Source organism: Alternaria hordeiaustralica, assembly GCF_023758085.1.
Source record: "Alternaria hordeiaustralica strain BMP 2776 chromosome Unknown scaffold_1, whole genome shotgun sequence".
Lineage (NCBI taxonomy): Eukaryota > Fungi > Ascomycota > Dothideomycetes > Pleosporales > Pleosporaceae > Alternaria > Alternaria hordeiaustralica.
Window position 1 is genome coordinate 495,531 of NW_026056773.1, and position 24,997 is coordinate 520,527.

A 24,997-nucleotide genomic window follows, 5' to 3' on the forward strand; every position below is an offset into this window, starting at 1 on the left:
CTTGAGGCCGCGTTGTCGAATGTGGTGGGGAATATTGTCCGCCAGGAAGTTGCTGAGGAACACAATTCCGCCTGTCGTGTTTACGGAGAGTGAGAAGACGTATTCAGTACGAAGAAACAAGAACACGACACGATTGTATCAAAATCAGGACGCAAGCTGGACAGGTCACTGAGCCAGCCCAACTGCACCAGTCGCAACACCTGGAGGTTCCAAAGTGGACACCTGTGGTCACGTGCAGGTTCCGTCTGCCTAGCGGCAAATCCTCACTGACGCAGCTTCCCCTCCGCTGGCCTGTTTGACAACACCTGCAAGCTGCAACTTGACTACTTCTCCCGCTTTTCTACGCGAGATATCCTTTGCGCCGTCAAGAACAGCAACATCCAAAATCTACAAAGTGCATCCGCGTCAAGTGTAAGTGAAACCACCTTAGCACCTACCACTTGCCCGCTTGCGCCAAAGCACTTTCCCATCTTAGCGCGAACACCAGCGTGCTTCCTTTGTCCGATTTCCAGACAAGCCTCCTCATCCTCACCGCGTACAGGCTCTCACCATCGTAAATCTCGTGCGAAACTCATCGCCATGCCCTTTTAGCCTCTGAGCGACGCTGCGCAATCACCACAAACCCCGGTTTGCTGCATCGCCACCCACGTAGTGACTCGCACCTAGCTGTGACGCGCTTCCCACACTCCTTTCCTACGTGTTTCGACCGACAAACCAACGCCTGCAAACGCCTCACTTGCACCCTTGATCGCATACCATGGCTGCCGCAGCACACACAATACCAGGTTTTGAATTTTCAACTGCCGACGACGACAACATGGATCTGCATTCCGACGATGGCGGCATCGACTTCGACGATGGTGACATCGACTTAGATCTTGACCCCCCGCCTCCCCAGCCCCAGGACGAAGAGATGTCCATGAACGATGCAGCCTCCGTTAACGACGTGGATGCTCAGACCGTACCTGGCGAGCAGGACGATTTCATGGTCGACCAAGAGGACGTGATCGAGGAGGATTACAGCTTCCAAGAAGATCAAGGCGTCACACTCGTAGACCAGCCTGTCACACAGCCGAATCAGTCCGCACAGCCCACACAGTCACCACAGTCTGCCGCAGCCAACCTTCCCCCGATCCAGACGAATACCTCGCATCAAGATGACGACCTAATCGACTATTCTGAGGAGGAGGGCGATGACTACCACAACCCCGAGCTACGTTCACCGTGGCTGCGAACCGAAAGCTACGCAAGCTACTACTCGGACGCGCAGGCGGTACATGACGAACTGCCTAAGGAGATGACTGAACAGCAAGATGAGATACCCGCTGATTTGCAAGCTCTACTTCCCATGTCTGCAGATAACAAGTCGCCCAGCCCGCACCGAGAGCCCCAGACCGTAGCTGATGACAGCCCGACGCGCTCAGCGGCGCATGAAGCCGCACCCTCACCCCACCCGCAATCGGTCGACGACAACGAAGAAGACAGTCAGAATGATGATGGTGACGGCGGTGTCATGTTGCCAGGCCAGGACCAACATGCAGATGGTGAAACCCAAGATCAAGACTCGACACACCACGGCTATGAACAAGAAGCTACTACTCATGACAGCGAGCATCATGACAGCGACTCATCTGAATTTCCATCTGTCACCGTGAACCTCCATGGCGAAGAGTATTGGCTTTTCAAACAGCATGATTACGACAACAGTGGTGACTGGCTCATTCAGGACATCTCGCTTGCGAAGGCTAGTTTGTCAGACCTCTTCCAAGCATGCCGTATGTCCCTGTGTGAGGATGTGTCAAACGAGACAGAGATCGGCTTCAAATTTGAGCACTTGCAGAATCTGGAAATCTTCGAAGACAACACGGCATGTGTAGCTGTTTCGCTTGAGCGTCTTGTGGGATACTACCGTTCGCTCCATGCACAAGATGGCAACAACAACCCAGACTCCTTTTATATCTCCATGATGTTGCGACCTCGCTTCGCTACTCTGCTCTCAGACATCGCGAAATATGCCGACCAAGGGAGCGGCTATTCTGCTTTTGAGGCTGCCGTTATCGCTGGTGAGACACATTTCGCTGGCATGATTTCTGGGGCTTCAAGTGATGAGCCCACTGAGTGGGACACCCAGGAGCAAGATCAAGCGTACGGTGAGCAGCGAGAAGAAGCGGGAGATCATGTTGAGGAGCCGGAGTCTGCGAATGCTGAAGCACAGGCACCAGAACATGACGGCAAGGGTGACCACAATGAAGGAGAAGGTGAACAAGAGGCCCACGACGGCGAGCACGATGACGAAGCAGAAGATGAGCCAGAGGCCCATGGCGGCGAGGGAGTGGATGTGCATGAAGTGGAGCACACATCGGTCGATCATGCTTCTTACAATGAGCTCGATCAACACGAAGAACCCACTGAGCAGAATGCTCAAGAGGGTGATGATGCGGAGGATCCAGAGCGCGAGGAGATTGAGGTTGCACATTTGCCAGAAGAGGAGCAAGCACCGGCCCCTGAAGAAAGCCACAGTGTGCAAGCTGCTAATCCTAGTGACGTATCCACAAATCCTCAGGAAGTTGTGGAGCAACCTCAGCAAGATAGTCCTAAACCGAGCGAGAAGACCGACGCCGAGTCGGAGGCCCTTCGCTTGCAGGAGCAAGATGACTTGATTGACTACAGTGACGAAGAAGACGAACCGGCCGTGGATGTTAAGAGCGCTGAAGATGCTTCCGCTGATGAGCCCTCACCTTCGTCCGCGACGCTCCAAGGCGATGAATCTGCCAACGCAGATGGACATGGCTCTACTGTAGGCTCATTCAGCCACAATGAGAATGCCGCCGAAAACACTGGGGAAGCTGTCGAAGACCCTCATGGCGAAGCAGTACATGACCAGACTGAAGGCAATGACGACAATGAACAGTCGTACCAAGACTTCGTGCAGGCCTTCGACGACGAGGACCCCTTCCAGGACTTTCAAGCGGATGGAACAGATGACTATGGTGCAGACGCATACGACGGCGACACTAACCAAGACTTCGCCACCCAAGAGTACGAGGACGAACAGGCAGATCTGGACTTTAAGTATGGAAACGAGTTCAACGTTGCTGGCGCCGATGTGACGGATGGCAACGATGTGAACGGTACGGACGACTTTCTGGATCTGGAAAACAATCCTGAGTGGGACGCCGACCCGGATCTTGCTCAAGAGGGTTCAGAGATGCCGGCCATGGCACATGATCACACCGACGCCCAAGACGGAGAGGACGGTGTGGCTGGACAGACTGCGAACGCAACGTCTTCAGCTGCAGATCCTACAACGGCCTCGTCTAACGATGCCAATGATGTGTCCCCACAAGGACAAAAGCGATCCATCGACGAGGCTGGACATGGAGCGGATATTGCATCTGACTCTATAGGTAAGCTCACGATCTTTATACATAAGCGAAGCTCATGCGCTGACTATCTTGCACCAGACGCCAAGCGCCCCAGAGTATGAAGGCCCGCCGTCCTCAAAGTCAACCGGGTTTTCGACTCTACTAACAAGCAGCTTCATTTCCGCCCTTTCTTCAACTCAGTGCGCCCTTGAACTAATATGATGTATACTAATAACAGGTCCGACCATGCAGCGCGCGCCGCCGGATACCAAACCTTGTGGAGGAACATGGTTACCAAAAGGTAAGAGAGTGCATCTTCTTGCGCGTTTTCTTTGTGTTATGCCCTGCCACTACAGGGATTGCAATTTGGGCGATGTTTCTTTCTTCTGCACAATTTCTTGGAGTATGCGGAGGTCAGGGTGATATGTCCAGGGGCGGTGGAGGATCTGGTGGTGGAAATATGGAATCTTGAGGTGTCTCGAGCCATATACCCGATGTTTTGAGTCGAAGTTCAGGATACCCTGAAGGGACTCTATGCACTTTCAACCCTGAGTTGGAGTGCCTGAATCGAAAAGTCACATGCACAGAACGATCCTTAGCCATACCTCGGTGATGAATAGTTACGTGAACCACGATCAGCACAGCGACGTAATCATTCTCGATCGCATGTTGTGGGGGAGCGATTACGAGGTATGCTATTTTGGTTGCGCCTGTCGAAACTAGACAGATCAGCACGAGGCGCAGCACTCCAGCTGGAGACGGCACTATTGGCAATTTGACTCCACCCACAGCTGTTCCTGGTACATGTCACCTGTAGAGATGAGGGCGCGCAAAGCCAAGGGAGAATTATAGCTATATTTGCGGCTAGATATTGCAGGATGGAATGCCGCGTCTTTGTCTGACGAGGAGATCGACAGGCTCTAACCCTAGCGTGGGTGAAGCGTAAAGACGGGGACAGGGGAAGCTAAAAAAGAAGCCCCTGCGTAAGACGCAAGCCGCCGTGAAACCTCGGGGTCATGGCACTGGCGAGACCGATACGGCACGCCACCTTGTTGGGAAACGGTTTATCGATAGATAGACAGACGCGCACGCATCTTGGTCAATCATCACAACACTGCCCTGAATCATTGCACTCGTTCTCACTCTCGTTCATTGTCGTTGGATCGTGCCCTAGGTCACGAGATTCCCCGCGCTCGCTTGCTCCCTCGACACGTCTAGACGTCTCGCCCACCTTTGTTGCAGTCACTTGATCCTTGGCTCGGCTCAGGAACAGCGTTTGGTGAAACGCGCATCGCTTCTTGCGCAAGCATCCCCAACCCACCACCTCTTCCGTCGCATCTGCCATCGCACCTGCATATCATATCTATCGCCCGTCGCAGTCGGTCGCTCAGTCAGTCAACTCGGCGCTTGCGCATCATCGCTCCTTCCACTGGCGTCCCTCCTTCCTCTTCGGCAGGCCACGACACAGGCGCCTATCGATAACCCCAGTCCACGCAATCCAACGTCAACCGCCGCGCACTAGCTTCACACCACCCACGCCCGTTGCTATCGCCTGCGCACATTCACAGCGACGTCGATATTGATATTACCTGGCCGCAAATAACCAAGACAGGTCGCATAGACCTACAGCAACCGGCAAAATGGTCGAAGACAAGTACGTTGCGCCAAGGCACGCCATTCTGCACGAGAAGCCCTAGGAACTGACGATAAGGACAGATATGTAGGACTCATGCTGGCCGTGAGCTCGTCACTAGCCATTGGCGCAAGTTTTGTCATTACGAAGAAGGGCCTCAATGCCTCGATGGAGAAGCAGGGCTTCAACGGCGACGGTTTTGGATACCTACAGAACCCCGTGTGGTGGGCCGGCATAACAACGAGTGGGTGCACACGCGATGCTACGTCGTGTGCGTGACTGATGGCATACAGTGGTACTCGGCGAGATCTTCAACTTCGCGGCATACGCCTTCGCGCCTGCCATCCTCGTAACTCCCCTCGGCGCCCTTTCAGTTCTTATCGGTGCGGTCCTCGGCTCATACTTCCTGGACGAACAATTAGGACTTCTGGGCAAGATTGGCTGCGCGATATGTCTTATCGGATCTGTCATTATCGTGCTACATGCGCCGCCGGACAAAGAGGTCGAGTCCGTTGAGGAGATCTTGAACCTTGCGCTCCAGCCAGGTACGTTTACGCGCGCTTCTGCCGTTAGGCTACGACAGAGACTAACGCAACGTTTTTAGGATTCCTCTTCTACTGCGCTTTCTGTGTCGTCTTCTGCATCTTCATGATCTACAGTGTTGCGCCCAAGTACGGTCGCAAGAACCCGCTCATTTACCTCTCCATTTGCTCGACCGCCGGCTCCGTTTCCATCATGTTCATCAAGGCCTTCGGTATCGCCCTCAAGATGACATTTGCGGGCAATAACCAGTTCACGCACCCCTCCACATACGTCTTCGTAATTTTGGTGGTTGGTTGCATTCTCACACAGATGAACTACTTCAACAAGGCCTTGAGCCAGTTCTCAACGAACATGTACGTTCTGCATCCTCAAGTTTTACCAGCGAGTGCTAACGCACCACTACAGTGTCAACCCCCTCTACTACGTCATGTTCACGACTTGCACCCTCATCGCGTCCTGCCTCCTCTTCCAAGGCTTCAACACCACGTCTGCCGTCAATACCATTTCCCTCCTCTGTGGTTTTCTCATCATCTTCTCCGGCGTATATCTATTGAACCTTTCGCGCGAAGACCCCAACGGCAGCAACGCATACGGCTCGCGTTTCACCGACGGCCCGCCTTCTGACGCCATATCCGGTTTCCCTACAAGACGCAGTATGCAAGCGCGGCGCAGCGAAGAGCTGTTTGAGCGACAGTCGATTGGTGTCGTTCGTGATGGCAGGCCTAGTTATGCGGACGCTGGCGACCGTAGCGCGCTGATGCATGACTACGACGTTGAGAACCAGTTCGAGCTTGGAGATTTGGCCGACAGCGACGATGATTTGGAGGGTGGCCAAAACACCAAACGAACAAGCTTCGATGAGGAGGCAAGGTTAAATGGTAGACTCAGCGGCACAGGCAGAGGGCGTGTGCAAAAAGAGTCGGTACAACCGAAGAGGAACTCGTCAGTCCGATGAAACAGACAGACTGATGATGAAAGTCGATGGGTGCAGGCTTTTGCCAGTCTTGGGCGTCTCAACACATACGGAGACAAGTCCTACGTTTGAGGACACGACTGGTTTGTGGAATTGCATTGTATCGCATCGCGGCGTTTGAGGTGAAATTTGTAACATGGGGTTTAGGGTAGTGGAACAGGCGCCTCGGATCAAGGTGCCGGCCACTTGTACTTGTACTATGATAGCATGATATGTATACCCAGAAGGCATAGAGGAAGGATGGTATCTTTCTTTAGCACTCGAATTGCAAATATTTCTTATGTTCAATTATCAGGCATCAAGTTTACGTGTCACGTACTTTACTACCTCTTTGAGAAGTGCATCTCGCATGATACCATGTTGAAGATAATTTACTGTCCGTTCCTGCATTTCTTGGCTTTTGTCATGTTGAACAACGTGATAGCGCGAGCGCGCTAGGCACAGATCTGGTCTAGAACGCGACTTCCATGTGCACAAACAAACCATCATCCTCCACTCACGAACCGACTTCCTCAGCAACGGCCTTTGGGGCCGACTACTTACAGCCATGGCCACGACCGACTCGAGCAATGGGCCGCAGCTGTTGCAGCAAGCGGAGAAGATCTTGCTGCACCCGATACATCCACATCTCATCTCGTACTGCCCTACCATGGATCTCATAGCGCTAGTTACAGATGAGGAGAGCCTCGATGTCTACCGAATTAATGGTCAAAGAGCATTTGGACTGAAAAGAAAGAGCGAGGATTTGCGCGTTGATGCGCTGCAGTGGGAGTTCAACGGCAAGAGCATCGCTGTCAGTTGGAGCGATGGAAGCACGGACTTGGTGAGTGCCGAGACGGGGAAGGTCACGCACAAGGACGTCATGTTGCCGGAAGTCGAGGGCGCCACTAGTAGCATGGTAGAAGATGAGAATCCAGCTAGGGTGAGATGTATAGGCTGGGGCCTGAACTTCATCAATGTGGAGACTGTGAAGAAGCGCACCGGCTTGAAACCGAAGAATGCCAACGGCGTTACGCCTGCGAAGACTGATGTCTTTGGCAATCCGACGACGGAGGAATGGGATGCGTTCAAGGATGATACCACGCTGGAGGACTTTCTGCAGCGACAGCCAGACTTTCAGACCTTGGATATCGCGCCTGACCTACCGGATCAGCTTGCTATGATGGATATGGAATCGGTGCTACCCAAACTCCCCGCAATTCCCCTTGCACCGGCATTACCCTTCATGCGCGTCTCACAGGCGGATACTGGAGCGTTCAGTTCGCAGGCGGAGGTGGACTCGCTTCTGCATTCGCATCATCTGAAAGACCACAACTCTGTCGACATGTTCATTCGACTGACCGACCGTGGAACAGTCCACCCCTCGATATACGACTCGCTCGAAACAGTCAACGTCCAGCTCCCGAGATCCTGGAACATGTCGAGCACGCCAGTACTACATACAAGTCATCCGTACAGCTGTACACACAGCCTCCTGATGCAAACGTCATCGACCACCTCGCCACAAAAGAAGAGCATCGCCTATATCCCTCTGACACTGAACTTCATCCCCTCCGCAGGCATCTATCTGCATCTCATTGCAGCAAAGACATCACAACTACAGAACCTGCTCCTGTACATTACCCAAACCCTCCAACGCGTCCGCGCTTTCTTCAAACACGCGCAAGACCTGCCCCGAAAATTTATGATGAACATTAGCGAAACACTCGAAGAGAAGGAACTAGGCGATCTTGTCACAAACCTCTTTCACACAGCATGCACAGGAAACTGCAACCCGGTCCTCAAAGAATGGCTTGTCGACGAATTGGCAGAAGCAGGACACAAGCGCTGGGACAACACCGTTACTTCCTCATTCACCACGCTTCTTGCTCTGCTTCACGAGAACCTCATTCCAGCACTCGACCGTTGCTCGATTGTCATCTCGCGTCTGCGTGGACTTGCGCAGTTCCACGACCGAGATTGGATTTTCAGCGGACCAATGTCGGACTTCTCATCGCTGTTAGAGACGCTGAAGAATATGCGATTACTAGCACACACAGCCATGTTGTACGCATCGGAAGAGAAGAGACAGTTCCACAGCTTCAGTAAATGGTTGAGATTCACCATTGACTTTGAGGCTACCGAGTTGGACTCGCAGTCTAGAGCTGAGATGGAACAGCGCGATCCTGGGGTCGATGTTTCGCAAGTACTGGCGTATATCCAGTATGGGCTTACCAAGTCAGATGTTACGCCGTTTCTAAGACCAGAAGCGCAGTTGGATGGTAAAGCTAAGGGCAGGGAGGAAGCGAGCTATGATGATACGAAAAAGGCTATTGAGTTGTTGAAGGAAGGTGCAACGTTCAAAGAGGAGGCGTTATGCCTTGAACATGTTCTCAGCCATTTGGGCACAGGTGTTACGGGGCTGCTGAAGCAGATTAGCAGGTGGCAGGAAGCCAACATCCAGATGAATTCTGGTATTGTTCTTGAGGAGGTTGACGATGGCGGGGAAATGGGCGTATTGGATATGAGGATGGTGTTTGAGGTATGCTGCCCGACTCTCTCCTTCCACCAACGCTTAAGAAGTCATACATACTAACACTACACAGCCATCATCGACCTCAGACAGCATGAGTACCTACATCGCGCTGTCCTCTCCTTCATCACCGACTCTGTTACACATCCACTGCCTCTCACACGCACAGAGTATATCCAATCTCCAGCGCGACATCCACGCCTACGCCATCTCCACCCTCGACTTCTCATCCGCCTCCCAATCGACCAAAGACATCAAGATCCTCGACGCAAAGTTCGCAGACGACGCTTGTCTCCTCATCCTCTTGCAGCTCCCTTCAGAGGATAAATCGCTATCAAACGTCATCGTCTCCCTGCAGTACACACCCGCCGCTAATGATATACCACACCAACACCCTCTCATCACCTACACCCCGCTTCCGCAGTCTGCGCTACAGCAACATTTCCTCCCACAAGGCACACCTCCACCGTCACCACGAAACAAGATACTTATAACGCGGGATTTGGTTCAGAAGCACACGCAACATGTGTTTGAAGGCCGGTTCACTCCGATGAAGTTGGTTGTGAATGGCAGGAAGGGCAGGAGAGTAATTGTTGTGTTGGGCGATGATAGGAAACATTATCGTGTGTTGGATATGGACTACAGGATGAAGAAGGAGAAGGAAGATGGGGATGAGGGTAGTGGGACTGGGACTGAGAGCGAAGCGGAGGATAGAGATGGCGATGTGGAGATGGGTGGAGCGTGAGGGTCGTTGATCTGTAATAATGTCCGATTCCACAAATCAAGCCGCGACATACATTCATGCGACATTAATGCCTCGACGGATCTGCTATAGAACATATTTCGTATGAGAACACAACGTCACAGCATAGACACAATGAATAGTGGACGATGTCAGAAGTTCAGACCAGATGCATTTTTCGGAATCACATTCCCTAAGAACCTATCATGCATGCAAGCCACAGTAGAAGAAAGCCTAGCTTGCCGAGAAGTTTCCATTTCGTTATAACGCCCGGCCACCCGCATATAGAGGTATGGAGAGAATAACCGACCGCATCTTTGTCGTTCCTGTCGTAGACCAACGCCACCAGATCACAAAGCACCACTCTAGTCCTTTGTCTTCTGGGTACCACGGAGCAGACCTGTCCTCCGCGCGGCGATGAGACCGGCCTTTTGACCCTGGGTGGCGTACCGGGAGATGGTCGAGGCTTTACCGATATGCTGGTGGTTACCACCACCGTGGGGATGGTCGACGGGGTTCATGGCAACACCACGAGTCCTGGGCCAGCTGTTGCGCTTGGCAGCGAACTGTGGGGTGTTAGAGACTGCGCTGAGCCAAATACGACCACAATACATACCTTGTGCTTAGCACGCGACGCCTTCATGAGAGGCTTGTCTGTGCGGCCACCTCCAGCGACGATACCGACCATACCACGGCATGAGCTGGGAAGGACCTTCTTGGCGCCAGATGGGAGCTTGACACGGGTCTTGCCCTCATCGGGGTTGTGGCCGATAACGGTCACGTAGTTACCGGAGGTACGGCCGAGCGCACCACGGTCACCGTTCTTGTCTTCGACGTTGGTGAGGACGGTACCTTCGGGGACGGAAGCGAGAGGGAGGACGTTGCCGATGGTGAGCGCAGCGTTCTTTCCGGCGTAGATGAACTTGGCAATGTTAGATATAATTCCCGTTGTTGCGGCCCAGGGGATTTCGACTGACCTGGCCAGTGTACATGCCCTCGTTGGCGATGAAGGTCTCGGTGTTCTGCTTGAACTTGTAGGGGTTGCGGAAGGTGACCCTGGCGAGGGGAGCGCCTGTTCACGAAATCGTTAAAAATGGCCCAGACGTCCAATTCGCGGCTGGGTACTCACCACGACCGGAGTCGTGGACGATCTCCTTTACGACACCCCGAATGTAACCATTGCGCTCAGCCTGCACCCATTAGCCCTCATATCCCAATATGTGTGTGTCCAATATCGCGATTGTGCGGGCGGCGAACGTACGAAGTCGAGCGTGCGGAACTGGGCGGGGTTCTTGTTCAGGCGGGTGTTGGCCGTGAAGATAGAGCCGCGACCCTTACGTTGGTTGCGAATGACCCTACCCATGACGACGGTGTTGATGTGAGTTGGATTGTCGGTCGTTGGAGTTCGCACAATGGATAGGTATTTCGACAAGAGCCCACGTCGCTTATTTTTTAGTGGGTGCACGGACCACTCTCTCCAACGTGGGCGACAGCCCTGGACGCTCGTCATCAACAACAACAGCAAGAGCGCCATTTACGAATCTCAGAATCCATCAAAAAATCGTGTCGGCTGTTACCATGGAACAGGGTTCGTCAAAACGAAACCCCAAATCAGCATCGCATCCCTCGAATCTTCGTTGAGAAGACGCGTTCCAACTCAACTTCGGTGGCTTGTTAGACGAACATCACCGAATTACACGGCCCGGATTCCAGAAGTTCCAACGGAGAAGAGTATGCATCCTTGACTCAGATTGAGGCCTGGGCATTGTCCGCGCTGGTCATTGAATTGTACCTTGAAATGCGCGATGATTGTGGTAGCTTTGAGGTTTTCAGAGAGTCTGCCCTCGGCGAAACACGATGGCTGTCTTCCCGAGTTTGTATGTTGCGTGCACATGCCCTACTAACATTGCCTCAGTGCATGATGGGAGCGAAAGAAGCGCAAGGCAGATACCGCGAGTATATATGCGACACAACTGCTATTTATCAACCAACGCATTCGGCTGTGTTCTGGACCGCGGAATCCGGGCCTTCTAAAACTGCACCCATTCTGCATTTGAAGTTGTAGCAGAACAGCGCAAGTATACAACCACCAACTGAACACATGTTCGTAGCCGTTGTAAGGCGGATACACACCTCTACGTCATCACAGTACATTCGGAAGAATTGTTGAACCTCAGTCTTTAAGATGTCTATACCTTGAAGTTATCGCGATGAAGTCTACACCACCTGCGTCTTTTCTCAACCGACTCCAAATATTGATTTTATGGCATTGATCGTCCACAAAATCTACGTCCCCAGAGGGATTAAGTTAAGGGTATTAGGCTTGGTAGTAAAGTTGAAAGTTCGCACATGAGCCGCCCGCCAAGCTGCACAGTAGTCACTGTTCACTTCGACATCACGCGAAACATCACAAGCAAGAAGAAGCAAGTTTTGTAGCTGTCTGTCTTCAAGACAACAGACCAGAGTGAATTTTTTCCAGCAAAAAGATGCAATATGTACATGCGAGGAGTATGTCAAGACCCCAAAGAATCGAAAGAAAGGAACGAAGAAAACCAAAATCTACAACAAGAAAACCCTCAACAACCAAGCTCTTCAGTAGTTCACTGCATTGCGCCAGCGAACAAATCAATGCTTGATCCAGGTCGATTGTCCAAGCCACTCAGTGGCCCTCATGTACAAGTGTGTCAACACTCTATGAGCCGGTGATGGTGTACTGGGACTTGCCAGCAGCGTTGCCCCAGCCCTCAGTAGCAAGAGTCTGGTAGTTGTGCTGACCGAGGTTCATGCCGAGCTTGGCCCAGGCGTCGAAGTGGCACTTGGTGGTGACAGTGCCGCTGCCGGGCCTCTTGTTCACACGGTTGGAGATGTACTGGGTGAAGGTGGTGGTGCCCTGGATGGAAGGCTGGTTGACCTGGGTGTGCTTCCAGATGTCGTAGACGGAGCCGTCGCAGGTGACCTGGCCCATCTTGGTGCCCTGGGCGGAACCAGCGCCGTTGGAGGTGTACTCCTGGATGTAGTACTCGACCAAGGGGCCGGTGGTCCATCCGTAGACGGAGACGAGGACAGTGCCGGCTTGGGGCGTGGTGGAGCCCTGGAAGTTGATCTTGCGGGTCGTGCCCTTGTTCCAGCCCTTGCCAACGACGAAGTCGCCGGCGTTCTGGAAGTTGACGCTGTAGCCGTTGTTGGTGGGGCTGAAGTTGACGGTGCCAGAGGTCTTGTAGTTCTGGTTGTAGTCCTGGCGGGCAGCGAGGCTCTTGGAGCCGAGCTCGAAGTCAGGGACATCGGCAGTGGGTGCGGCAAAGGCAGAGCCGGCAATGGCGGTGAGGCCGAGGACCATAGAGCTGAAGGCAACCATTTTGAAGATTGAAAGGTTGGAAAAGTGGATTTGTTGTAAAAGAACGTTGATTGGTAGTGAAGAAGAGAATGTGGAAGTGAAGGCTGCTTGTGTAGATGCTTGGTGGTGAGCTTAATCGTCCTTCCAAGCCTTGGTCTATATACGACTTGACGGTTAAAAGGCTGTAAACATCTCGCACCAAACATATTGCGATTGTTTCAAGGTCCATGACCGAAGCCGCTGTCGCCTCGCCATCTGAGCGCTTGCCACTATCCGCATGCAAACGTGCTCCCGAGCCCCGGGGGACGCATTCCGTTGCTCGAACCCTGGTCCTCAGACCATTCCACCAGTAGTGTAAATGAGCAGTACCCCCGATTAATTAAGCTCCGTCAAGCTACGGTAGATGACTATAGTGTTCTGTGGGGAAGCCCTGGCGTTTCCTCCCATTCCTGCAGATGGTTGCATGGATCGGCGTGCTTATTTCCCTCGGCAAAAGCTTGGGAAGGCTTGGATAACCCTGGGGCTTCCTGCCATGCGAAGAAACATACCGGTGGCTATTCTGGCAGCATTGACGTGTTCTATGACCGAGTACAATGTGAATGCGGTGTAAGGGAGGGGGAAATAGTCATGTGTGCCTGTGCTGATCGCGTCAGACGGATCCAGGCGTCTTTAGGCAAGTCAGCACCAGCAGCGGCCGCTACGGAGAGCCGAGAGAAGTACCGGCGGGAGCACGCGAAACTCTCAGCAACAGAAGGTTCTGACAGTCGAACGACACTCGTCCATCATTATCTCGGTGTTCTTACTGTACGATCAATCCATCAAAAGAAACAGTAGCAACTGCATTGCCTGAACGACCCACAACAACACCGTCATGCGAACAAGACTACAATGCAGATCCCGGTGAAACACCCTTAGGGCATCAACTATCCATCGCCTCATGTTTCTGAGGCACAGCCCGCCACTATGCGCATGAGACAGCGCCACATGTCATGACGTTTCCACCAGTTTCGCGCAAGGTGCTGTCTCCTCAACTTGTTCCGATAATAGAAAGACGGCAGAACACCCTAGAAGATCAATGATCATCATCAAGGCAAAAGTCATGGTCAGAAGATTTACATATTAGTCCGCGAAACGAGATCGAACCGGTGGTGCTAGCCAGAGGGCGAGAAGGATACGGCCCAGTGCGGGTGAACAGTTCCTGCATCGGTTCAGCTGAAACATCGCGTACCCGCCGCGGGAATCTCCCTCTCATTTCCGATCATGCTCTGTTGATGTTCTGGGCCCACGTTCATGTTCACGACGACGTTTTTTCCAACGGTCTAGATTGATGTTGTTTCTTCATCAGCTGAAAAACAAGGCCGATGAAATGAGAAACAGATATCAACCGGGAACAAGATTGAGCAACGTAATGATATACAGGTCGCGTGAGCGAGAATACTGCCTCAACGACTTCAGCCATAGGCCGGTCCGTAGTGACGCCGCGACGCCGTTGTGCAAGCCTAAGGCACCTGCCGCCTAATATAGTGCAGGCATAACTTATGTACATGGAAGGTAAGGCGCAAAAATGCAATTCGCCTTCGAGACGCTCATGACAACGCAGTAACAAGCACGAATGCTTTCGCCCACCCTCTAGCGCCGCGTAGCCTCAATGGCTTTCTCCAGACCGACGATCCTCAAACTCTTGCCTCGGCCAAGTTTACCGCTCATCAAGCCAGCAGCGGGGATGAGCTTGTCGTCCCAGTGTCGGAACAGAACCTTCATGTCGCGAGGTACACCTTCTAGTACGACCGTGGTCACGGGCATGAACGGACGGTCTTCCTCCGATACAGCGAGCATGCCGTACGCTTGCGCGAACATCAGAGCCGTGGAGAATGCCGGGGCTTGCGTGCGAGACAAGGGACCAACGATACTGCGAAGGATTAGTGAACTGTGGCAGACATCTGCAATGACGGGGCAACTTACATGTACATCTCGAAGAACGCGTCAAGTACATATACGTTCTCCGGCTCCAGATCCCTCTGCGAGAAAGGCATAATCTCCTTGACCTCGGTCTTGACAGCACCGTGCGGCGTCTTGGGCGTAAGCGGCGTCTGTGGCCTCTGTTCAGCAGCGTTCCAAGACGGTCTCCGCAGCAGCGGTGCGAAAAAGGAGCTGCTCACCTGGAGTGCTTGGCCCCATCCTGCCGGTTGGCCGGTCGTTTGTTCAATCTTGTAGAGACGCACGCGGTACTTATCCGAGGTGGCTTTGTAGCGCCAGTGGTCTGCTGAGCGTGGGATGGCAGGACCCTTTGCTGGCACTTGAGAGGGAGGAAATGTGTTGTTGAGGAAGGCTTGAGGTTCGGCACCCTCGTCGATCTCGTTGTAGTCGCCCGTGGGCGCAAGGTCCATGCCCATGAGGCGAGCACCGGACACCTCCTCAGCGGAACAGCCGCGACCTTTCCATAAGTATACCTTGCCGGTCGAAGTGGAGACGAGGTAGGGAAAGGCGGAGCATAGGCTCTTGAGAGAGTAGTCTACTTCATCAAAGGCGAGGTGTCCGAGATGGCGACGGCCGCAAAGCATGAACTCCTTGGATCCTGGCTTTGCGCCACGTCGTGTGATGACAATACCACCCAGAGCCTCAAAGAAGTTCGGTGTCTCTTGACCTTGACGGATGACTAGAAGTGTCCCTTGGTTTTGTCGTGCGTGGTTCTTTGCGAAGAGTTGCACATCTTCCAGAGTAGGTTCGGGCACACCATTGCCGGCCCATAGGTACACGTCCGTGTGTCTTCCGCCCCTTGCATCACCATAGACGTGCGTGCACAAGTACATTGAATCTTGGAACAAGATATGCTCTTCTTGCGTGGGTATAGATGTAAGTCTCCCGTCACCGGTTACTTCTTGGATCTGCTTGCGTAATGTACGAATCTTTCCTGACGGACCAAGGTCAAGTGGTGGCGATTTTAGTGTGTACATAGTGTCTACGTTGTCGGGAAGCTGGCCCTCAGTGACGGGCGCTTCATCAAAGAAGTCGGCAAACATCCCGTCGTGCTTTGGGATGGTTGGCGATACAATGGATGGCTCCGAGAATGGCCTGTTGGCGCTTCCTGGTGGTGACATAGGCGCGTTCTTGGGTAATTGAGGACTTGAGTCCCGTGATCGAGACGCGACAAATCCACCCAGACTTCCAAGGCTGAAGCCCAGGCCAACAGGCTTCGGCTTTGGTGGCAGAGGTTTCGATTCAGTCGGTGACTGTTGGCTGGGCTGTGGCGGGTTGGGAAGGGCCTTGGTTTCTGGCTCTGATGAGCGAACCAGTCCGGCGTCCTTCATCGCAGCTTGTTCGTCCGCTTGCGTTGGTAGCTTGATGGGGGACTTCACCCTTGTTGGAGCGGGTGATGAAGACGCCGACGACCTACCCCATAGCGTGGTGGCGCTCTTGACCGAGGAGAACGTCGTCTTCTCGGGCGAGGGCTCATCCTTAGCTGGCGATATTTCTACATTGGGTGTTGATATTTCTCTGAGTGGCGTTGATCTAGGACTCTCCGCTGCGGGTTTTGAAGACACTGTCTGCGGCAATGTCGGGAGGGGACGGGAGAATCGAGAATGCGATGTCGGTGTCGATGTGGGTGATGCGGACGTTGGTGTTTCGACTGGCTTTGGTAGTGGAGACTTCATCGGCGTGGTATGCGATCCAGAGACCCTTCTTTCAAATTCTTGAGATGTTGGCTTATTCGGTACTCTTGGTGACGATGGTTTCGGTGAGTTGATAGACTCGGGGCGTGGCGTCTTCGGGGTGGCTTGAGATCCAGATACTCTGCGGTCCAACTCCAGAGACTCTGGCTTTTTGGGGAGCTCCGGAGTGGAGGCTTTTCCGAAATTTCCGGAAGAGATGCGCGATGATTTGGCAGGCGTGGCAGGCTTATCAGTCGACGACTGTCTGACCGGCGTCCTGGCTACTGGTCGCTCCTCTGATTTTCCGTTAGTCTTGGAAACCTCGGAGCTAGGAAGGACATGCTCTGGTTTCACCAAAGGAGCAACAGCAGCAGTAGGTACCTTCTCTTGAGCCTTTTCCTCAACCTTGTCCTGAGTCTTTTCCGGTCCGGCAGTCGTGGATTTCGGCGCCCTTCGCTTCGGTCCGCGGGCGCGACCCTTGGTCATGTGTTGCAGCTCTGGGGCAGGTCCAGTCTTCTCTTCTTGCGCAGGCCTGGTAGGAGACACGTCTACCTCAGCACTTGATGTAGACTTGTTCGTCGCAAGAGGTGGTGGCCCTCGAGCGAGCATACCGGCTAGTGCAGGGTTGAAGCGACCCGCGAGCTTGCCAGACATGGCTGGCTCTTTTGTCGTAGAGGATGCGGGCTGTGCTGGCTTATCATTCATGATGGCCTTGTTTGCAGCTAAACTCTTCCTCCTGACCAGAGCTTCTGGTATGGGTTCTGGTTCTTTCGGAGCGCCAGCCTTTGGGTCACTGTCTGCTCGGCTCAGGCCCTTTTTCTTTGCAATAGCTTCTGGTGTTGGAGGAGATGGTTTCGATGCGCTGTCGGATCGCTTCAATGCCGAGCCCTCTTCCTGGGCCTTGTCAAAGATGGTGGATTTCCTCTTAATGAGGCTCTCCCTGAACTCGTCTTTCCGGACTGTAGGCTTGGGCCCACCAGTCACGTTAAGCGCGGTCTTCCCTCGTGTGATGTTATCCTTGAGCACGTCAGGCGCAACATAGTTCTTGGTTTCGGCCTTTCGTAGCCGGCCAAAGACGTTCTGCAACTCATTGACCTCGCCATCCTTCTTCGAATTGTCAGGCGGCGGTCGGCGTGGCTTCAACCCGGCGCGGAAGTCCTTCTTGGGTGGGGTTTTCGGCCTCGCCGCTGGAGACCCACGGCCTGTATCCTGTGTGAATCGCGATGCCACCGGCTTGGCTTCGGTGGGCGTTGCTGGCTGTTCAGCTGTTGGCGGCGGTGATTGCGATTTGGTGGGGGTAGGAGCGGGTGCTTCCACAGCAGCCTTTTCAGGGGCGTCCTTGACGACTTCAGGCTCAGCTGCCGCTGCTTGTGTCTCATTCGCGAGCTTAGATTCCGACTTCTTGGCGAACAAGGGCTTCGGTGCCAATGCAGGTGTAGGGCTGGGAGACTGCTCCTTGACTGTCTCCATCTTCTTAGGCTCAGCGCCTTCCTCCTTTTTGGGGGACTCGGGTCGGCGAAGACCGACAGGCTTCAGTTGTATGTCCTTGATGGGCGAGGTGCGACCAGACGATGGCTCTCCGAATGGGCTGCCTTTCCCCAGATCAACACTGCTGCGCTGTTGCTTGATGCGGTTGATCTCCGCCATCCACGCAGGTTGCGCCGGCGCTGCTTGCTTGGGCTTGGGCGACTCTGGCCTGCTCAGCGCGCTCTCCAGCCAAGTCGACTTTGTAGGGCTCCACCGCTTCGAGGGGCTCGGGGGCGAGAAGTCGTCGTTGAGTGCGTCCTTGTCGCTGAAGGTGGACGCGACAGACTTGGCTCGGCTGTGACGGTGAGGGAGGGCTGGCTTTACGAACTCGTCTTTGGGTGCGCTGTCTTTGTCGGCGCCCGTGATGGTCGCATTGCTGTAGCTCGAGGCGGGACGCGAGGAGGACGAAGGTTCGATGGAGTTGTCTCTGCTCAGACTAGGTCGGTCGAGGCCGGAGAGTGAGCCGTAGCCTGTTATGGCACTTCCGCGGTTGCTCAGGGTAGAGTTTTGTCTGCTCAGGACTGGCGGTGTCTGGGTGCTCCACCGCTTGCTTACGCTATCGCTGCGCTTGAGCATGGCACTTTGCACGAAGCCGCCCATGCCCTTGGTAGGCGAGGCAGATCGTTCCCGTTCGGGCGAAATCCTCCCTTGTGTCGGCGACATGGCAAGGGCGCGTGCGGCACGTTCGCTGTCCCCACCGTCGATCGACGAGCCTTGTTCAGACGGCGGAGCGAACTTTTGGGAGTCGAGCGTTGGGAGAGGAGAGCGCCCCTTGGCGAGCGGCTCAGCATCGCCCCCTGATACCGACGTGTTGGTGGAAAAGCGGTTGCTCAGCATGGCGCTGCCGCGTACCGAGCCGCCGCGAGAGCCGGGCGAGCTGGAGCGTATACTTTCGGCAGGCGGGCTGCTGACCTCGGGCTCTGTTGTAGACTCGCGTGACATGCCTGGCAGCTGTCTCCTGCCCGACACGGAGCCTGTCTCTGACGCCGCCTCGTCCTGGTTTTTCCTGTATGCCGCTGCGCCCCTCCCACTGTCCTGTGTCTGTCGGAAGAACGCCGGGTCCTTGGCACCTAACGAGGCGGCGATGGAGGTTCTGGAGGGATTGGCCTCGGGGGACGCTGGCGGCTCGGGTGTGTTGCTGGCTGACGGGCGCTCGGGGGACCGCGATGCGACTGACAGCGGCCGCCGTATGCTGCCAGACTTGGGCCTCTGGTTCCACGATAGGGTGCCGGAGCGCCCCAGTGCCGCGGCGCTGGTGGCGGGCTTCTTGGGCTCGGTGTCGTCGAGGGCGGAGGGCGTGGGCGAGCTCGTGAGGCGCTGCAGCGAGTCGTCGCGGGCGGCGTCCTGACTTGGCGGGCTCATGGCGGGCGTGGGCGTGCTGGCAGCCTTTTCCTGCACCGTTCGGGGCGTGGCAGCTTGAGAGCGCGGGGACTGAGGCGTATATGGCTTGTCGGGGGAGATGGAGCGGGCTCGCTCTGTTTGGGTCAACAGCCGTCGTGAACTCTAACGGGCATAAAAACAAACCTGCTCTGCGCGCTAGTCGCTCGCTGCGGCCCTGTATCAGCTCCTCCTCGAGCTTCTTGACACGCTCGGCATCTTCGCGGTCCCGCTGGTCGCCCAGCCGTTGAATCCGCTGCACAAACTCGGAAGGATCGATTTCCCTCTCGTCGGACGCCATGGTGCTTGTGGGCGACGAGAAAGGCAGGCTATCACTGGCCAATGTGCGCTACGGGAGTTATGCGCAAGGATTGAAGCTGCTCGGCAGTGAGATGAATCCCAGGCGGATCTGGGAGCTAGACGGTCGTTAAATTACTTTGACTCGGTTATGTCATTCCTAGCCAGAATGCTCGGGTATGTTTCAGATGCGATGTCGACGTAAGCCCGCGGACAGGTAGCACCAAATGAGCGAATGATGAAGAGAATCAGCGAGATGGAGGGATGCAGGTCGTCCAGACGGCCTCGATGGCTGTTTGTTTATACCATCGACGTCCAGCTGCGGCCGGTCGACGCCAGCTCCACACTTGGGCGGTTGGAGCTTGTCATTCGACTACCGCTATACTACCCGCATCCAGCCTTTGGGCTGCCGTGCCCCTGGCACCGCGATGCATGCCGACAAGCATCAATACAAGAACAGGCGCGCCTTTGCATCCTGCACCACCCACTCCAGCCCCTCCTGCAAGTTCATTCCCGTCATGGCACTGCAGGCCATAATGTGCCATTTGTGTGTCTTGATGGCGTCGAGTCGCAGTCCCTGTACGCCGTTGTCAGCATTGGCCCGCCAACCAGGCTCAACATCTTCCTAAGCCCTCACCCACCTCGCGAATCTCGTCTTCCGTCATGGACCCCGGCACATCGCTCTTGTTTTTGAACACAAGCAGACTGGCTCCAGACAAACGCTTCTTTCGTTAGCTCGTGACGCTTGAGAGGGTTCATGCTTGTGCAAACCTCTTCCAGCAGCAACCCCGCCAATTCCTGTCGACAATCGTCTATCCGCTCGCGGTCAGTCGCATCGACAACCCAGATGAGCGTGTCAGTCTTCTCAAAATAGTTCTTCCAGTACGTCCGCAATGTCTTCTGGCCACCGACATCCCCTGTGCTGTTAGTACACCTTTATGAGGGGACAACCAGGTGCAGTACATATATTGAGTTTGTAACTGTTCCGTCAGTCTCATCAGGCGGCCAAGGTTTGTCATACGTACCCGTCATACTCGATCGTCTTGATGATGAAACCAAGCGTAGGGCTGACACTGTTCACATCCTCGTTCATAATCTTCTTCACAATGGTCGTCTTTCCCGCATTGTCAAGCCCACTGATGCAGTGAGCCTCCGATCTCGCAAAAACTCTTGGAATACGCACAGCATCAATATTCGCATCTCCTTGTCCTTGAGACGCGCCTTCCGTAGTATTGACAGCATTTTGTGCGTTTCACTTTCCGGGTTCTAGCTGTCTGTCAGGCAATCAGTCGAGTAAGTGTGGAGCTCGTCCCTTCATCGGCTAAACTGTTTACGGACACTTGCATCTGCCCAGGTGACGGTATTGCATGCTAAAGCAACAACACCGTTATCACGTCGCCTTCTAGCAATCTCGGAAATCTTCCATCTCGCCTGCCACTGTTTATCAGTGATTGTAGTCTGGAAATGGCTTAGGACACATCGTCTAATTATCCGTTCGTCTATTCCATTAGATGTATGATCATTCGTTGTCTCAAGATACTGTGTACCTAGGTACGTCTTGATGTCGCATTGGTAACTCTTTCCGTAATGTTCTGTCTTCATTGTGGCTGCCTGCCTTTCTCGGTAGGCACTAGCAGTAAACACGTGGGATGTGTCATGGCAAGGTAAAGTTCAATGAGGAAAGAGGTGAGGTGAGGCGAAGCTGGCATGCTCTCGCCAAACCTAATAGGCAGACTCACCACTAGAAAACCGTGACTCAGGCCTTTGGATGCTTCTACACCTCAAGGATATCCTCTTCTTCTTCATTTTAGTCGCTCCTTCTGCTCCCATCAGCATTGTTTGGGGCCCTCTCGTTCTCTTCCCAGTCAGAAGTGTCGGAAACCTGCATCATGAGCCGCACCGCGCGTAATTGGTGCCCGCGCAGTACACTGCCTCCACTGCCTACATTGATCGAGCTGGACGATGCTACGGTCAAGGACGCTCAGGTCGACACGAATCTCGCCAAAGAACCCATGACTTGGCAGCAGGAAAAGGACTTCGGAAACCTCTCGGTAAGTGAAGGCGCACCTCGCTTCTCGTACCGACTTCATACCGCCCCAGAGTGACGGCATATAAGTCTTGTCACCTGCACCCAGTCTTCCCACTTCACCAACTCTTACAACACAACTAACACACAACACCAGCGTAACAAGCCTCAATCCGGCCATCATCACTGGGTACCATTTGCAGCTGAGGAGGACGCTCCCGTACAACCAGACGACCCGGATAGCTGGCTAGCTCGGCAATCCGAATTCTCTAACGTACCCAAGCAACCGCGTCGAAACGGCCGTGGTAAGGCAGCCGCTCACCACGCTAGCACCGTCGAACCTGCCAACCTTACTTCTCCAACCACACCCCGCGCCACGGACCCAGAAAATCATCTGAAGCCGCCTAACAAGAGATCCCCGCGCAACAAGAAGAAGAAAATTGCCAACAACATGGCCGGGCCATCCAACGGAAAAGCGAGTGTTTACGTCCCTCCTCACCTCCGCAACCGCAGCTCTGCCGACGGTGGAAAGGCAGACTCTGCCCATGACAGCGGTGTTGCTGTCAATGGATCGCGTTCTACGTCCAATCAGTCGAAGCTAGCGATGAACAGCAAGCCTGATCTCATCTCGTAAGTCTACCATCGCGCGCCTCGATGCCGTGACAGACGTCATACAATTCAGGTTTACTAACACGTATGCAGCAACGGTGCGAATCATCAGCAAGATTCGTCTTCTTCGTCACCAACAACCTCGCGCGGCAATGGAAAGAACGGACTGCGTGGATCTACGATGCCTGGGCCCACCACCTACAACGGCTGGGACCAGCCCAAGGCCGAGTCTCCACCCACTACCAAAGCTCCGGGAAATCCACGATGGCCTCGAGGTCCACAGCCTTACAAGAAGACAGTCTGGCCCAAGACAAAAGATATGAAGTATATACCCTCAAGCAGCGACAGTGATGGCGGTATCAGCTTCAGGTCCAACAGCAATGGAGACCCAGATTACGACATCAAGAAGCTGACAGACTGGAATGGTCACTGGCTGCCCGCCCCTGAGACATGGATTGGACGCAAAGGTCATGCAGACCGTCATTTTGGCGCTCACATAGAGCGATGGTTTAACGCAACCCCTGGCGAAGCTGAGGTCCAAGTGTACCTCCCACCTAACACGTTCACCCTCGGAAAAGAAGTTGCACCTCGCTACTGGCTAGAGGTAAAGATTGAGGGCGATAACCTTAGGGTAAACTGGCAGAAACTTGTAACGAAGGAGTCCAAGCCTGAACTTGTGGACAAAAACGATCTCATCGACTACTTACCTTGGTGGGAGCTTTACGAGGATATCATCTATGAAGAGACTATCGATGTCGATGGCAGCCAGGACCAGAAGCGCCTCACACACGCGTCCAGCTATCTTCACGCTCTCAAAGCTCCAGATCTTAGGGTTGACCCGGAAACGAATGAACCTCATCAGTTAGCTTCCGCTGAAGCCAAAGTTCAGGCATTAAAGAAGCATAAAGAGGACAAGTATCGCAAAACGATGGCGAAACGGAACCGTCCCATACCGGAGTCAAAGGCCCCTGTTCAACAGATTGTGGATCGTCGGTTGCGCCCTGAAGCCAACATTTATATCCGACCCATTCAGGCGATGGATGTCCGGGGCATCGCAGTAAGTTGGATTTCCTAAATTGCATCAGAAACACATGTCCTGCTAACACCAATTGAAGGAGATCTACAACTTTTACGTCAGGGATACCATCTTCGCAAACGAGTTCGACGAACGCACTGTGGCTCAAATCGCTGCGAGAATCACGGATATTACCAGCGCAGGCCTCCCATATCTAGTAGCCGTCTCCAAGAGCAACCAGCACCGGGTCGACCCGGGCTATGTCAACGAAAAGATAGTCGGTTTCATCCACCTCGACGACTTCTGTGGTCAGGCGACTTTATACCGCTACACGTTCGAGATGGAGTTGTTTGTCCACCCAGGGTTCGTTTCCAAGGGAATCGGCAAGTGTCTCGTGGATCGACTTTTGGAGATGGTCGATACCAGCTATCGCGCCCGTGGTGGATACGAGTACGTCAACAACTTCGACTATCTCAAGACAGGGCCGTCAAGAGTTGTCAAGACCATCTTGCTCAACGTTCACCACGAGAACGGCGATGATTTGGATGCTGATTGGCGAGGCAAGTTTTTAAGCGGTTGCAAGTTCATCCGAGTTGGTAGATACCCGAGGGTGGGATACAAGCATGACAAGGTTATCGACGTCTCGACCTTTGCGCATCATACCAAAGAGGACATCGATCCGAGCGCTCGTCCCACTGTCGCGGGCTAAACATGGTCGTACATGTTACTATCAACGACAAGTAAGTTGTCCCTGCTCACACAAGATTGCAAACACTGACATCGCAGCTGCAAGACGATTTCGCCGTAGCGTCAATCCTCGAGTACTCCATCGACGTGGACCAGATGAGCGAGCATCCTCTTGCATTTCAAAAGTGTTTTACCAGATTGTTCCTTTTTGCTTTGCGTACTGCGAATTCATGGTGGAGAATGCGTCATCCTGATGATGAAACGGAGTTTGCTTCTTGCTCCTGGCTATCCGTGTGTGTCGTGGGAACACTTGCATCTGGTGGAGTTTTGTGCACATGGACATCAACGGAAGACAGGTTCCGCACGGTGCTCTCAGTGTCTACTACATGCTCACTATATCATATGTTCTTTCCTAGGTAAATTAGATCTCTACTCTCACGCCTGTATTCCTCGATTGGTGCAATGACCGCGGTGATGTCGTCAACCTCCTTGTCGCGTACCGTACCCCACCAAAAAGAAAGGGAGCGCGTCAAACCTCTCCACCCATGACGAGTGACGTCACAACCACCCCGAAGCTTGGAAACGCGCCGCGCCGCGTAACCTGCGCAACTAACATAAAGCCGTTGCGTTCAAGACCCTTAGGCAACTAACGCCATAAACTCCTAGCTCCTACCACATTTTACATTATTGGAATAAACAATCAACAA

At 53.9% G+C, this 24,997-nt stretch overlaps 7 protein-coding genes across 7 annotated transcripts; 3 read left to right on the plus strand and 4 right to left on the minus strand.

Annotated features, from left to right (window-relative positions):
- Positions 1-757: 757 nt before the first annotated feature.
- J4E84_000177 (uncharacterized protein) lies at positions 758-3,577 on the plus strand (the record flags this gene model as incomplete). The annotated part of the gene is made up of 3 exons (XM_049382820.1): positions 758-3,407; positions 3,465-3,481; positions 3,539-3,577. The coding sequence occupies 3 exons, from the start codon at positions 758-760 to the stop codon at positions 3,575-3,577; spliced, it is 2,706 nt and encodes a 901-aa protein (XP_049248338.1).
- Positions 3,578-5,005: 1,428 nt separating this feature from the next.
- J4E84_000178 (uncharacterized protein) lies at positions 5,006-9,771 on the plus strand (the record flags this gene model as incomplete). The annotated part of the gene is made up of 7 exons (XM_049382821.1): positions 5,006-5,019; positions 5,082-5,242; positions 5,292-5,543; positions 5,603-5,894; positions 5,947-6,487; positions 6,939-9,035; positions 9,100-9,771. 7 exons carry the CDS (start codon positions 5,006-5,008, stop codon positions 9,769-9,771), a joined length of 4,029 nt encoding a protein of 1,342 aa, XP_049248339.1.
- Positions 9,772-10,133: 362 nt separating this feature from the next.
- On the minus strand, positions 10,134-11,131 carry RPL2 (60S ribosomal protein L2; the record flags this gene model as incomplete). Its single annotated transcript, XM_049382822.1, has 5 exons — positions 10,134-10,334; positions 10,385-10,690; positions 10,746-10,840; positions 10,898-10,958; positions 11,030-11,131. The coding sequence occupies 5 exons, from the start codon at positions 11,129-11,131 to the stop codon at positions 10,134-10,136; spliced, it is 765 nt and encodes a 254-aa protein (XP_049248340.1).
- Positions 11,132-12,460: 1,329 nt separating this feature from the next.
- On the minus strand, positions 12,461-13,123 carry J4E84_000180 (uncharacterized protein; the record flags this gene model as incomplete). Its single annotated transcript, XM_049382823.1, has 1 exon — positions 12,461-13,123. The coding sequence occupies one exon, from the start codon at positions 13,121-13,123 to the stop codon at positions 12,461-12,463; it is 663 nt and encodes a 220-aa protein (XP_049248341.1).
- A 1,608-nt stretch (positions 13,124-14,731) lies between these two features.
- On the minus strand, positions 14,732-19,957 carry J4E84_000181 (uncharacterized protein; the record flags this gene model as incomplete). The annotated part of the gene is made up of 3 exons (XM_049382824.1): positions 14,732-15,011; positions 15,065-19,754; positions 19,804-19,957. The coding sequence occupies 3 exons, from the start codon at positions 19,955-19,957 to the stop codon at positions 14,732-14,734; spliced, it is 5,124 nt and encodes a 1,707-aa protein (XP_049248342.1).
- Positions 19,958-20,398: 441 nt separating this feature from the next.
- J4E84_000182 (uncharacterized protein) lies at positions 20,399-21,195 on the minus strand (the record flags this gene model as incomplete). The annotated part of the gene is made up of 5 exons (XM_049382825.1): positions 20,399-20,530; positions 20,595-20,675; positions 20,725-20,887; positions 20,979-21,089; positions 21,137-21,195. 5 exons carry the CDS (start codon positions 21,193-21,195, stop codon positions 20,399-20,401), a joined length of 546 nt encoding a protein of 181 aa, XP_049248343.1.
- Positions 21,196-21,842: 647 nt separating this feature from the next.
- On the plus strand, positions 21,843-24,312 carry J4E84_000183 (uncharacterized protein; the record flags this gene model as incomplete). The annotated part of the gene is made up of 4 exons (XM_049382826.1): positions 21,843-22,004; positions 22,137-22,609; positions 22,682-23,645; positions 23,704-24,312. 4 exons carry the CDS (start codon positions 21,843-21,845, stop codon positions 24,310-24,312), a joined length of 2,208 nt encoding a protein of 735 aa, XP_049248344.1.
- Positions 24,313-24,997: the final 685 nt, after the last annotated feature.